This window comes from Falco rusticolus, chromosome 1, assembly GCF_015220075.1.
Source record: "Falco rusticolus isolate bFalRus1 chromosome 1, bFalRus1.pri, whole genome shotgun sequence".
Taxonomy (NCBI): domain Eukaryota; kingdom Metazoa; phylum Chordata; class Aves; order Falconiformes; family Falconidae; genus Falco; species Falco rusticolus.
In genome coordinates, this window is record NC_051187.1 from 37,641,293 (window position 1) to 37,654,935 (window position 13,643).

The 13,643-nt window shown below is 42.4% G+C and overlaps 1 protein-coding gene across 1 annotated transcript; it reads left to right on the forward strand.

The window, feature by feature from the left end:
* The first annotated feature begins 2,573 nt into the window (after nt 1-2,573).
* On the forward strand, nt 2,574-12,202 carry YWHAH (tyrosine 3-monooxygenase/tryptophan 5-monooxygenase activation protein eta). The gene is made up of 2 exons (XM_037409876.1): nt 2,574-3,014; nt 10,773-12,202. Exons 1-2 carry the CDS (start codon nt 2,928-2,930, stop codon nt 11,427-11,429), a joined length of 744 nt encoding a protein of 247 aa, XP_037265773.1. The 5' UTR covers nt 2,574-2,927; the 3' UTR covers nt 11,430-12,202.
* Nucleotides 12,203-13,643: the final 1,441 nt, after the last annotated feature.

The following is a 13,643-nucleotide window of genomic DNA, read 5'->3' on the forward strand; positions in this document are numbered from 1 at the left end:
AGGGAGGCTTTCTGCCGTGGGGAAGGGCTGGGAATGGCAAGGGGTAGTTGTCTTGTTGTGTTCCCTGTTCACCAGTGTACCTTCTAGCTCTGTCCCCTCAACTGGACATCAGCACTGGGGAGACACCCTCTGAGACTGCTTCGGTGTCCCCAGTGCCCCTGTGCGGAGCAGAGCAGTGAACTAGAATGGCATTTCAGCAGGGAGCTATTTGTGGAACACTGGTGCTGGCTGATAATCAGATCTGCCTGTGGAGCAGTGCCACTGCCTTAGGTCATGGTGCAATTTTCAGTACCGTTAAGTTTCTCCATCTACACATTCTTGCTGGGTGTGGTCAGTTTGCCAAGCAGGCTCAGTCCGGCCTCATGAGAGCAGTGTTTCTGAGCTCCTGCCTGAGCTTTGCTGGGCATCACGGAGCTCTGTAACGTCACGTATGATGCCTGGCATCTGAGCTGGGCAGGGCAGCCACAGTGAAGTAGTGTTCTGCACCCCATTCAGCACTCCAGCAGAAGGTCTGCTGGCATTTCCATTTCCTTTCCGTTTTTCAGATACTATAACTCAGCTTACAAATACTGTAGCAGATGAAAACTCATTGTGTGAGCTCTAATTTGTTTTTATTCCTACCTCTGTAGATCCGTGGAGCCACTCTTAGAGCTGAGGATCCAGACCACTAGGCACTGTACGCCCAGGAGAATATAGGTACTCACCCACAGACCGTATGTGTGTGAAATGCAATCTCTTCATTTTCTTTAGGTTACAGTCAGACTGTAGAAATGCCGCATACAAGATTGCCTTATTTTAGCACTTTTCCTTGCAACTGTTGGTTTAGATATGATCTGGTTTTAGGGCCATGAGGTTACATGTCATGTTGTGGGATTCACGGTTAAGAATTTTTAAGATGCTTGAGCCATTATACAGAAGCTTCAGTCAAAAAAAACCAGAAGCATTTGATGGGAATGTGTTTTTTTTGTGTGTGTGTAGATATATCCACATATGTTTGGCAGATTAATGCAGATTGTGTGGTTCAGTGGGTGAATAACTGGTTTCAAAAATACTTTGTAATCTGTTTCCCTCAGGAGTCTGAAACTGCCGTACGAGACTAGAAAGCTTTTGGTAGACCCTACAGATTTTCAGAACGGTTGGAACACTTTGCAGGCTGATCTTTACTAAGAAGTTACTACAGTTGCAAAGTGTCAGAACCTAAGCGTATTGGGCATTTTGGATTGGCCCATCTCTCACCATTCTTGCATAAGTGTTAGAGACCTTAACATCTATATTTTTACACTGAATTTTACCTTTTCAAGAACATGGTCCTGCTGTCCCTAGACAAAACTTTGTCCTTAGGTAAAATCAATACAAATTTTGCATTAATGTGATGATGAGTTAGACTGATGTCGGGATCCATTCTGCTACAGTTTTACATGTCACTGCCTTCTCTTAGGAACAGTGAAAATAAAATCCTGCTAGGAAAGAGGCACCGTTCAGCATGCTGATACGTATGTACGACTGTGTGCTTCGCAGTACTGCAAAGAGCTATTTCCTGAATGTTCTGGCTATCAGTTTATAACATGCTACCTGTGATTTTTATCTTTCATGTTTTATTAGATATAACTGCCACTTATTAGTCATAATATTTATGTCCTTTAAAAAACCCTAGCAGTATAACTGCAGCATTTATTTTAAATGATGTTAGCATTTTAAATTACCATGCCCAAAATCCAGCGATGTTTGAGTTAAGGCTAAAAACTTTTGGCCGACACAATGGGCTGGTTTTACTCCGTTGCAACAGTGCCAGGGGACAGTGGGAGAGTAGTGTCAGGAGCGGGACCAGCCTTGGTCCCCTGCCTGGCACGCGTGCCAGCGTGCTGGCTTTCTTCTTTGGGGGGAGGACGGGTGTGAACTAAGTGGATGTAGGTGTCGTGGCCAGCAGCTCTGATGCTGACCTGTGCGATGGAGAGCAGAGCTTTTGCTTGGAGGGGCAGTGGTGTTTCCATGCTGGCTGTGGGCCGAGTAGGAAAAGCTCAATCTGTGATTTTTGGTACGAGATGGGTAACGCGAGCACTAGCATCTCTGCCGGCAGCAGGGCGGCTGTGCCGTTTGCACAACGCCTTGGCTTTGAGACGGTTTTAGGTAAGGCCGGTGCGCTGTCGATTTAGCAAAGAGCAGCTCGACTGTTACGAATTAAAAGAGGCGGTAAGCGGGGCCGTAGCTGGCTCTGCTCGGCAAGGTGTGGGGGTGGTGCGGGGCCCGTGCCCCTCCCCGGCCGCAGGCACGGCTACGTACGCCCCGCAGGACAAAGCCGGCGGCGGGGGCGCGGCGGCAGGGCCGCACAGGCGAGCAGCCCCCGCAGGCGGGCAGGGCGGCACGGCCCGGCTCCGCAGTGCCGCGCGCCCACCGCCCACCTCCACCTTTGCAGCAGTAAAATGCAGCACTCGCAGCGCGCATGCGCCCCCCGGCCGGCGCCCCGCCGTAGCTATTTATAGCAAGTGACGTCATCTAGAAATAGACCGCGGGGGAGCAGCGCCCCCTCCCCTCCCCTGCAGTCCCCGCAGCTCCGCCCCCTCGTTGCCTTCCCAGCGCGCAGGCGCAGGCGGCGGCAGCAGCGCGAGGCTCCGAGCCGGGCGCAGAGGCGCGAGCTCCACACGCCGCCGAGGGGACGCAGCGAGCGCGCGGCTGCCCGCTTTGCCGCCGTCTGGGAGCCCGAGGCGCCAACCGTCGCCTGGCAAGCGCGGGCGCGCGGCGCCTGAGGCGAGCCCGGCGGCCGCTGAGGGAGCGAGCGAGCGGGCGGGCGGGCGTGAGGCGGCGGCTCCGTCGGCTTCCCTACTCGCACCGCCCGCGCGTTTCCAGGCGCACATCCCCGCCCCCCCGCCTTGCTCGCTGTCTCTGAGGGGCGTAGAGTGCCCAGCCCGGCGGCCACCACGGAAGCGGCAATGGGGGACCGAGAGCAGCTGCTGCAGCGAGCCCGCCTGGCCGAGCAGGCGGAGCGATACGACGACATGGCCTCGGCCATGAAGTCGGTGAGTGGGGCTGGTAGCGTGGCGGCTGTGGGTCGTACCCAGGGAGGAGTGTGTAGGGTGGGTAGTGGCGGGGGAAGGAGGGAAAGGAAGTCTGGGCTGGCCCGAGGCGGAGTTGGGTCCCGGGGAGGATGCGAGCCGCCGGGTCCCGCCCGTGGCGGTGAAGAAAGGAGGGCGGGAGCAAGCGCCAGGCCGTCCCGCCGGACACCTCGCCACCGTGTGGGGCGGTGCCCGCAGCTGCCTGCCTCGGGGGGAGGCGAGACGAAGCGTAGCCGGTCCACGCTGGACCCGGAGCCCCCTTTTTCCCGTTAAAATTCATTTTTTCCCTCATGTCCCTTCATTCCCTCGCAGCCCTCCCGCTCCCTCGGCGCTCACAGCCCCGGGGGTGTGGCTGTCCCCGTGCCCTCCTCGCCGCGCTCCCCCACCCCGCCAATCCGGCGCGCGGCGCAGCGGTTTGAATGCTGCCCGCCTCGCCCGGGGGCGGCGGGAACGCAGCGGGGCCGTTCTCCGAGTCCTGCTCACAACGGGGACCTTTCTCGCGTACCGCCCCGCCCCCCCCCCCCCGGTGGGGACGACGGGTTTGACCTTGGGGTTCGCCTCCCCTTCTAGGGGCGGCTAGGGGTGCCGGTCGGGTGGGATGGCCGCTGCGGCGGGGGGTGTCTGGAGAAACGGCGCATGGCGAGAGGAGCCTCTACTTTTTCTAGACGTTTCTTTTGCCTCGCACGAATTAGGGGCCTCACCCATAAGCATCAGCGCTCTGACTCGAGGGTAGTAGTTGCATCCGTGTATAAAAGCTACCCAGTGTACAGAGAGCATTTCCCAAGCTTTAACATTGCTTTTTTGACTCTTCTTTGTAGGGTAGCACATTCTCAGTCTGTTCTGTACACAGTTGAATACTGAAATGTATTTAAACAATAAGTTACAGTTGCAACTCTGCTTATTTCAGAACCAAGCAATGAAAATTACTTGTATTGTCCTCTCTGTACTGATATATAATAAAATTGCAGAATGATCAAACTTGTTATGTCTAGTCCTTTTTTTAAAAACAAAGCATTTATATAATCTGGGGTTTGAGTGGTGTTATTATTGCTAGTAAGCGCTTAGCAGTGTCTTTGCTGTATCTGATTACTGTTGGTTTGTTCTTGCTGATCTGTCCTTCCTGAACACCAAAGGCCCCATGAGGAATCTCTTCCTGTGAGAAGTGCTGCTGTTTAAAGACACGAGATGATTCTGTAGTTTGAAAGAGCAGCTTCAAATGGAATAAGAATCAGTCTGTTTAGTCTCCTTCAGGGACTGTGATGTACGTTGCCTCCCTTAAATGAGGGCAATGAAAAGATACTTGTATTTTGCTGCTCTTACTCGCTTTTGCTATTGTGTCATTGTGAATACTGCCACCAGTCCAGTTCTGAGGCAGCAATACCTATCAGTATACGAAGCACTAGACATGAAAATAAACTGTATTTTAATGATATTGCTAAAATTATTGATACATATAGTAGTCACGTCTCTGTTTATCCCTCAGATCTCTCAATTGCTCATTCTAAAAGATGAAATGGAGAAACCACTGAAATCCACTGCTGCTCTAGAAGACTTCTTGTAGCGGTAGTTAGTAGATAGCTTTTTGTTTTTCCAAATAGCGCTGAGCTACAGTGTATGTGTGGCGCTCTGAACATACATAAAAGAAACAATACAGTCGTTATGCTTCAGGAAATAGGTAAAGTACATCGAACTAGTGTGTATGTCCAGCTGTCTCTTTAAACTGTCCTAAATACTATGCAATTTTCACTCATCTTGAGTTATAGTATTGTCATCTGTATTAATGAGCTGTAGTGGGGAGAACACTTCATAAGTGACTTGAGGCTTGAGCATTTGTGGAAATTACACAATAAATACTTCAAAAATACAAAAAGTAAAGCTGAATTTAAAATGTAATAGTTTCCTTATTTTAAGCTGTTTGATAATGTAGCATCTATTGGTTACATGGCTTTCGCAGGTGCTCACTCTTAACATGGTGGTTTCCAGAATGCTCTTAAGTGTTTGAAGTTGATTTTGTAGGTCTGAGCAGAAGCTCCTATGAAATGTTACGTGGGCCATCTGTTCTCACACAGCTAATACTTCCTTCATTTTCAGAGATTGTCAATAACAGCTATTAAGAGAATTTTATCCGTATAAAATATTAAAATTATCTTGCCACTCAGAGGTGTTAGACTTCCTTCAACAGGAAATCAGTGTTCTCACTCAGATATTTATTCTCGATACAGGTTATCTTGATTTGAAAAGTTGATTTAAATTTTTCTTTAAAAAACCCCTCTGAATATAACACATCTGATGGTTTTTGAAGATGCTATATGAAAGTAGTGTGCTTTCAGTGTAAATTGAAATCTCAGTGATTTAAGTTCTCTGTATTTATCACTGCACATTTACGGTACACAACATAGCCAACAAACTGATAGTTACTCCTAAAGACAAAGACTATCTTAGTGAAAGCATGTTTATATGATTTTTGAGACTGCTGCTGAAGTAAGAAAAAATGGGAAGACTGCAGTTTCAGCTGTCAGTATAAAGCTAGAGAAATGCTTATTTTTCAGTCCTATCAATCCTTTCTTTTAAAGGAAAGCCAGATGAAGTAGAAGTGGTAGCTTAAATAAGGAAAGTACTGCTCAATAATACAGTTTTTTTGTTGCTGTTAAGCTTCTTTTTCTTGAAAGGATTCTAGTATTTTGGCTTACAATGCGTAGACGGGAGAGGAACATCAAACCTCCACTTAGTTTGCTATTATAAGTGAGTTCAGTTTACTTTTTTCCAGCCAAATTTATTTTAATAGAAAATACAATCATATGTAAATGTGTCTCTGAATGGCATTCTTCCAAGGGGTGTGGCATTCTCATTGCATTAAATGCTGCTCCAGGATTCCGACTATTTGAAATATAACTCTACATGGTAGGTAAGAAAATTACTTCTCAAAACACTGGGAGAGGATATGCTCTTACTGTAAGTGTTAAAGATTCTCTCTTTGTGGAACAAGTACTGTAGCATCGTGAGAATACAGCATTGAGTACCTTTGTTGTACATCATTCCAGTAATGGTTAAACATTTTAGCTGTATAAACCCCTGGTATTTCAGACAGTATTAATCCTATTATGTAGCGCTCAGGACCTATATTGATTAACGAAGTCTTGGAATGATATAAAGTTTTTAAAGCAAAAGAGCTTGAGGTTCTAGTTTAATTTGTAGGCTTGATCTGTCTATATAAATGGACGTTGGGATGTTCCATATTTTTAGTATAGGATCACTTTGAGTTCTTCACATCAGTGTCTGGGTTTGGGTTAATGGGGTGTGTAGGTTAATGTGTGTGTAGGAGGGGGGAATGAGATGCCTTTACTGTAAACAGTATCTTCCCCTGCTGTGAGATTACTTCCTTAACTGTGGTTGTATACAGTAAATCTAACTGTAGAACTTTGAATGCTTCATATAAAATACTGAAGCCACATCATGCAAGAAACTGATCTGGTATTTAAACCAGTCTGGCTTCTATTTTTTAAAAAATTCTAGACTGTATAACTTTGTATCAGGAGAGTTTTAGTAGTTAAATCTGACTGTACTGGCTCAGGTAAAGTCATTTTTTGGAGCAACTTGCTGGGAACTGCTGTAGCTGTGACTTAGATGGTCTGTCTAACAAAGCAGTAACCCAGTCACATACGTTCAATTGACCTGGGTCAGTTCTGCTAGGTAATCTGTGTCATGGATCTGCTCTCAGTTGTGGCATCTTCGCTTTGGTGTGCCTTCCATGTGAAAGGTAACTTGGCTGGTATGGCCTTTGTGGGATCACAGACATGGAAGTAATTTCTGAGCTGATAGAGTACTGCCATGCTCATGCGCATGTGCAATTAACAATTCCAGGGTTGTAGTCAGTATCTTACATATACTCCCATTTTTTTCCCAGTAAGGTATACCTGAAAGTATTTTAGAAATAAATTATTTGGGACCGTATTCTTTTACAAAAAGCAGACTGTCAGTCTGAATGAAGACTGCTAGCAGATCATAGTTCAGTTGCATCATTTGGCTCAGGATTTAAAATGGCTCCAAACTTAAGTGCGTGTGGGGGGGGTGTCTTTGTGTAAGGAAAGTATAAAGTAACACCTAAGTAAGTAAATACTACTTTGAAGTCATTCATACTACAGGTGGCGTATAAGAAAGTGTGTCTATGTCTAAAACATAAATTATCGCAGTCCCAAGATCTTTTCTATTAAGGAAGGGCTATTATTAGAATGGAAGGTAGTAAGAAATAAATTTCTTTCAGCATTTCAAGTTTTCTTTTTTTCTGCATCACCCCTGCACGTGAAGGGGAATAAGTCTGGTGTTACCTACTTTGTTAGTCTATTGGAAATAGCTAAAACAGTAACAGCTACATAAAGGTCACGTGCTTTCCTTTGAGTCTGGATTCCTGTAATATTGCTGTTACACCAGGGAGGTAGATGTGATTTTTAAATAATCTACATAGCTAGATAGATCTTTTAGCTAGGAGGAGGAATAATTTGCTGTGGACTTGAGTTAATGGTAGTTGATGGTTCTCTTAAGATACATCAGTAACTTCTGATACATCATGAAGCTAGTAGGTATCTCTTCAGCATGTTGAATTAGCTTTTCCTGTTTTTCCTTTTTACTATAAGGAACGGTTTCAGGGTGTGTTTCAGTCAGTCTTGGGGAATTAAATTGTACAGCAGTCTAGTGATGATCTGGAATAGTCTCTTAATTAAGTCTCTTATCTCTTAGATAATTTCTTAAACAAAACACTGAAAGTAACATTTTTTCCACATATTAACAACTGTTCTGCAGTTAGTCCTGAGAGATGGCTTTCTCTTGGGCTTTTTTTGTTGTGCTTTACATGAATGTACCTTGAGTATTCCTTGCTGTTTCTCAGTCTTGCTTTGTCAGGATTCTGTTAGTCTGGGGCTTATTGAGATTTTTGGCAAACTTGGTACAAGCTGATGTAACAGCTAAACATTAAACTAGCTAGTCTAAATATACAGTATGAAGATGCTTCGAAAAGTTACACTGTGTTTTAAAGATTGCACTGTAGGCCAACTTATAATACAGAATGTGGGAGTAAAGACCAGTCAAGGTTACCAAAGTTCATGCTAGCTAGACTTTACAAGATCCTCCCTCTGTTAATGTGATCTTCAGAAATTTCTGCAAATATCTGTTTATCAGTACTTGCATTGAATTGTGGCTGTGATTAGGGAAGGCTGGAAGGCTTTTCGGGTGTGGGTTGTCTGCAGTTACAGTGTCTCCTGTGCAAGTGGGCTTTGTAAGTCAGCTTCTTCAGGGTAGGTTTTACGGTACATTTTCTGCAGTTAAAAATGAGTAACACCAGAATAATAGACTAGAAAAAAACTTGGAACACTCTTTGAAGGCTAGCGATAGTCCTGTAAGATTGTATTTTCTTTCTTGTGGAAAATGGTGAAATTTGAAAACTGATTAATTTATCTCCCCTTAAGTAAATACACCAGCTATACAGCATAGTAAAAACCTAGGGTTTAGTACTCAAAATTTTTTTATGCTTCCCAAGACATTTATGTGCTGCAAAATGCCATTTTGGTGCTTTGAATACACAGAAGACATTTGTCTAAAAGTTCATATTAGAAAGTTTAAGAAGCCACCTTAAGGAGGTAGAAGTAATTATAACAAGGTTTAGGATAACTGCATTACCTTTTTTTAGTTATTGAATACTTAAATACCAAAATTTAGTAGGATGTTTAGTTTGAAGCTGAGAGTAAATAACAGGTGATAAATGGAGGATGAGGTGACAAATGGAGGTGATGATGTATCAGGTGAAGAATTAAGATGGCTGTGGTTGTGCTCCTGTAGCTTTTAATTTCTTTTGTATGGAGTCTGAGCTGCAAAGCCAGGAAGTGGTATTTCTGTTACTACTGCCCCAATAACTCTCATCCTCAGTTATTTTTGTATCTTGCGTATTTTTCCATACTCAGTTGGGGTTTTTTTGTGGGTAGTGTAGCTCAGTAGTATATCAACAGATCGGGATTATTTATTTTTTTTAATACTGTAAAGATCATGAAGATGGGAGAAAAAAAAAAGGATTTATTTGTATGGTTAAGTGATACTTGCAAGTTTAGCAATACATTATTGACTCCTTTTGATCAATCACTGTGTTTGCAATGAACTTTCAAGCAAAGTCCTCCAGCAGTGCAGAAATGACCAAAGGATAATCTTCTTTGGTGGATTTCTTTATATTTGTAAAAGTGAGTGCTGTCCTAATAGACTGTAGGAAATAAAAAGCTCTTAGCTGAGCCTTTACATTTTGAGGGTGTTAATATCTTTATTAGAGAAGACAATATAGATGGGTCATAGTAGAGATTGTTGAGGGAGAGATTGTTGGGAGGATGTTGATTGGAAGCTGTGAAGACGTTTTGAAGATGTCATTGGAGTAGATTCCTGTGCATTTCACCCCCTGTAGATCGTCTCTAATTGTATTAGGGCAGGTAGAATAGTGTATCTTTTGGGAGTTCAGGTTCCTGAGCTATGGGGGAAAGGCATTTTGGAGATAAAACTAATTGACTTAAAATATTTTAAGAACAAAACCTAATTTGAAATTAAGCTCTCTCTAACTGTAACAGTTACAATTGATATAAATTATTTTTTAGACTTGGAAAGATGCATATTCATTGGGTGGTTCACTGATTACACCAGCAGTCTCAGAATAGTATAAATATTTGTGACTTGATTATTTATATTATGTAAGTAATTGGTTGTGAAAGAAGTAATTAATGATTTTAGCAGTGTCTGAGCAAACACAAGTTTACTTTCACACCAAAGCACCTATTCTTAGGATTCTAGTGTTCTTTTAATGCAGTGTGCTTAAAGTAGCAGAGTTACACTTTTTCATCCTGATTCCTGTGAGTTTAATTTCATGTTTGTAAATCTGCAAAAGCAGAACAACTTCAAGTGGCTATGTCTGATAGGTTTTATTCTCCTAAATTAACGCAGCAAGTGATATAGGCCTAAATACAATATTAGAAGTATTACCCTTCCCTGTCACAGCTTTTTGTAGTAGAAATTTGGAATTGATCATGGCTTTTTTTCTTGATTTTTCTGTTCTGTTTCTATGCAGTTTCTTTCATGTCCTGTCCCTGAAGGTTGTCTGCAGACACCAGTCAGCAGAAATCGGGATAACTTTTCTATTACATTGTAAAATTGCTCACTAGGTGACTGAAAGATAACTATGAAACACTAACTTCATTTGTACTATGCAGAGCTTAATCATAATGACTGCAGCGCTTCCATCTGCTGTCGAATGAAAGCAAGCAGCAGAGGAAAGAAATGCAAGGACTGCACCAGTTTCCAGTGTCTATGCTGTGTTCCAGATTCATAAAACTGATATTCTAGGTACATTAAATTAATCATATAAGTGTGTAGTCTGCGTAATTATAGCAGACTTCCTAAAGAACTTGAGCCTTCCTTCTGAGAATGCTTCTCCATTACACAAGCCTGACTCACTTTTATTCAGTGAATGTGCTTTGCAATGGTTTCTAAATACCTATTCCATTGCAATTAAACTGGGGTGCTCACTCTTAAGTCTTAACTGCAGAAATGGTTTTAAAGTTTGTGTTACAAACTAACTCCTGTCTAGAAGGCATTTGGGGATCTAGAATTGAGTCTTGCACTTCATGATGGAAGTATTGAAGTTTGCACGCTCTTCCTTAAGACAAACCCTTTAAATTTTATCTTCGTCTGTATTTTCAGGTAACTGAGCTAAATGAGCCTCTCTCAAATGAGGATCGAAACCTGCTGTCTGTAGCCTACAAGAATGTAGTCGGGGCTAGACGATCTTCCTGGCGCGTCATCAGCAGCATAGAGCAGAAGACTATGGCAGATGGGAATGAGAAGAAGCTGGAGAAGGTTAAAGCCTATAGGGAGAAGATAGAAAAGGAGCTTGAGACAGTCTGCAATGATGTTTTGGCTCTCCTAGATAAATACTTGATCAAGAACTGCAATGACTTCCAGTATGAGAGCAAGGTCTTTTATCTGAAAATGAAAGGGGATTACTACCGCTATTTGGCAGAAGTTGCTGCTGGAGAGAAGAAGAACAGTGTTGTGGAAGCCTCAGAAGCTGCCTATAAAGAGGCTTTTGAGATCAGCAAAGAGCACATGCAGCCCACTCACCCAATTAGGCTTGGGCTGGCACTCAATTTCTCGGTGTTCTACTATGAAATCCAGAATGCTCCTGAGCAGGCCTGCCTTTTAGCCAAACAAGCCTTTGATGATGCCATAGCAGAGCTGGACACACTAAATGAGGATTCCTACAAGGACTCCACTCTCATCATGCAGTTACTTCGAGATAACCTCACTCTGTGGACGAGTGATCAGCAAGATGAAGAAGCAGGAGAGGGGAATAATTAGAAGGCTTTCCTCTGATCCCTCTTTCATCCACTTCGCCATCCCCATCATCACCAATATTTCCTTGCCACAGTCACACTAAATATCTAGTGCTAAGCATATCTGTATTGTACAGCTGTTCAGATCTGCTGTCCACTTCAACAAGAAGCAGTTTCAGATGAGTCTTCATGGGCATTGATGGATTAATTGGTTTATTGGCTCTATTTATCTTAGTTGCACTTGAGCAGTGCAGAAAGATGCATAGTAAAGGAGGCATTTTAGTTTGCCTGTTGATCAGAAAATACGGGAAAGAATAATGAAAGCGTTGAAGATAATGAGATTCCAATTTAATTTTTTTCCCATTTGAAATGAGCTGACCGTTCTGTTAAGCAGTACATTTTGTGCATGCAGAATAAATTAGCCACCCCAAATTTTTTTCAATGAAAACAGTTAAGCTGATGTTAAATGAAAACCCAGTTCATCAGTTTACAAAAAACTGTTTGAAATGTGAGATTTCAGTAGCAATTTGGGTTTTTTGCCTCTGACGTGCAGTTTCTTTTAATGCAGTGCATCTACCGAAGAGTTTTGATACTTGTAACCTTTTGCAGTTGTTTTGAAGAATCATGAATTTATTTTTTGTAAACTCTTTGGCTGTTTAGTTGTCTGTGTATTCTGACAACACTATGTCAATATTAGCCCATATTAAGATGGATAACTGAGATGCCAGACTTCTAAATTAAATGTTTTGGAATTAAATGAATAAAATAAAATGCTGCTTCGGGGATGTTATGTCTCTATAAGCTGTCCTGTCTTTTGTTCAGAGCACAGATTGAGTTACCTAACATCACTGATGGGTTAAAACATACTTAATCAGAAGTGTAATGAGAAGTTGCCTCACATGCTGAACAAACAAAATAAAAACCAGTATGCTGAAAAGAAGGAAAAATCAAACAATCAAACTGCCCAAAACACCCACAGTCACCTAGAGTGTGATACTGCTCACCTGTGTTAAAGTGGTATATATATATATATATATATATAAAAAAAGGTGGTATATTTAGTTACTTGCGTGGTAGAGCAGTTGTAATACAATTCTGCACAGGAGCTGAGAAGTTGTAAAGGACATTACTTGTCATACCAATACAGAGATTTCTGTCCACTCTTAACTCCTAAAACTTTTTTTCCTGAAGTCCTAATCACCAAATCGTGTTTACACATGAAAATCCTGGTAACTTTATTTCATATTTACCTGCTTTAAACAGAAACAGTATTTGTTCTTAAAGAATTCTTCTCTGTTCTAGTCTAGTTCCCCAAGCATGTTGTGTTTTTTTCTCTCCCAGCAGTTAGTGTATGTGTATATTTATTGGTTCAGTACATACTTCTGTAATTATATGTTACAGAAGCAGGAAAATTTAGCTGTTATTTGTCACTGTACCCAGGCTGCTGCTGGCACCTGACTTAGCTCAAGGGTCATTTAAGTTCTCATTTATCTAAATCTATTTTTCTTAGATTTGTGCAATAAATATCACAGGTCTGAATACCCACAATTATTCATACTTTTTAAAAGCAGCACACAGGTTATTTTTCAGTATCTGAGAGATTAGAACTTTTAACGGTAGATTTTGTGTATTCATTCTGTTGTCTTCTAGATAAAGTTAGAATTACTACATCAGTAAAGTTGGCAACAGTTGAAAGGCTAATGCAACATCTGAAAAAGATGAAAATACAGATCCTTGATGTTGTGCTATTGTATAATCTTGAGGTGCTTGACCTAAAGTAGTTTGGAGCACATCCTTAATATAAATTATTACTGTCTGCCAGGGCCTGTTCTGGAAGTCACACTTTCGTATTTGCTGCTCTCTCATCAAACAGTATACAAATCCCTGTTTTTCAGTTCCCTGTTTTGCGAGTAAACATTGCAGGAGTCTTCCAGCCAGTAATACCCGTTTGGGCTTTTTTTGTCTCCTAGATTCCTATAGCTTCCTTCCCTTCCCCTCAGATCTGCTTAACTGCCTCTGTGGAACCAAGGTAGAACTTGGCAGTAAGACTGCCGTTTTATGTTGAAACACTGATAAGATAAAGTTACACAACTTTAGTTAATAATATTGCTGGCAATTACTAGGTTTATTTCTGTTTGTAGAAGTATCCACTATCTTTTTGTAAATTTAAAAGCCAAGGATTCCTTCCTCATCTTAGTTACTGTCTTGTGCAGATCCTTTGTCACAAAACTCGAACATT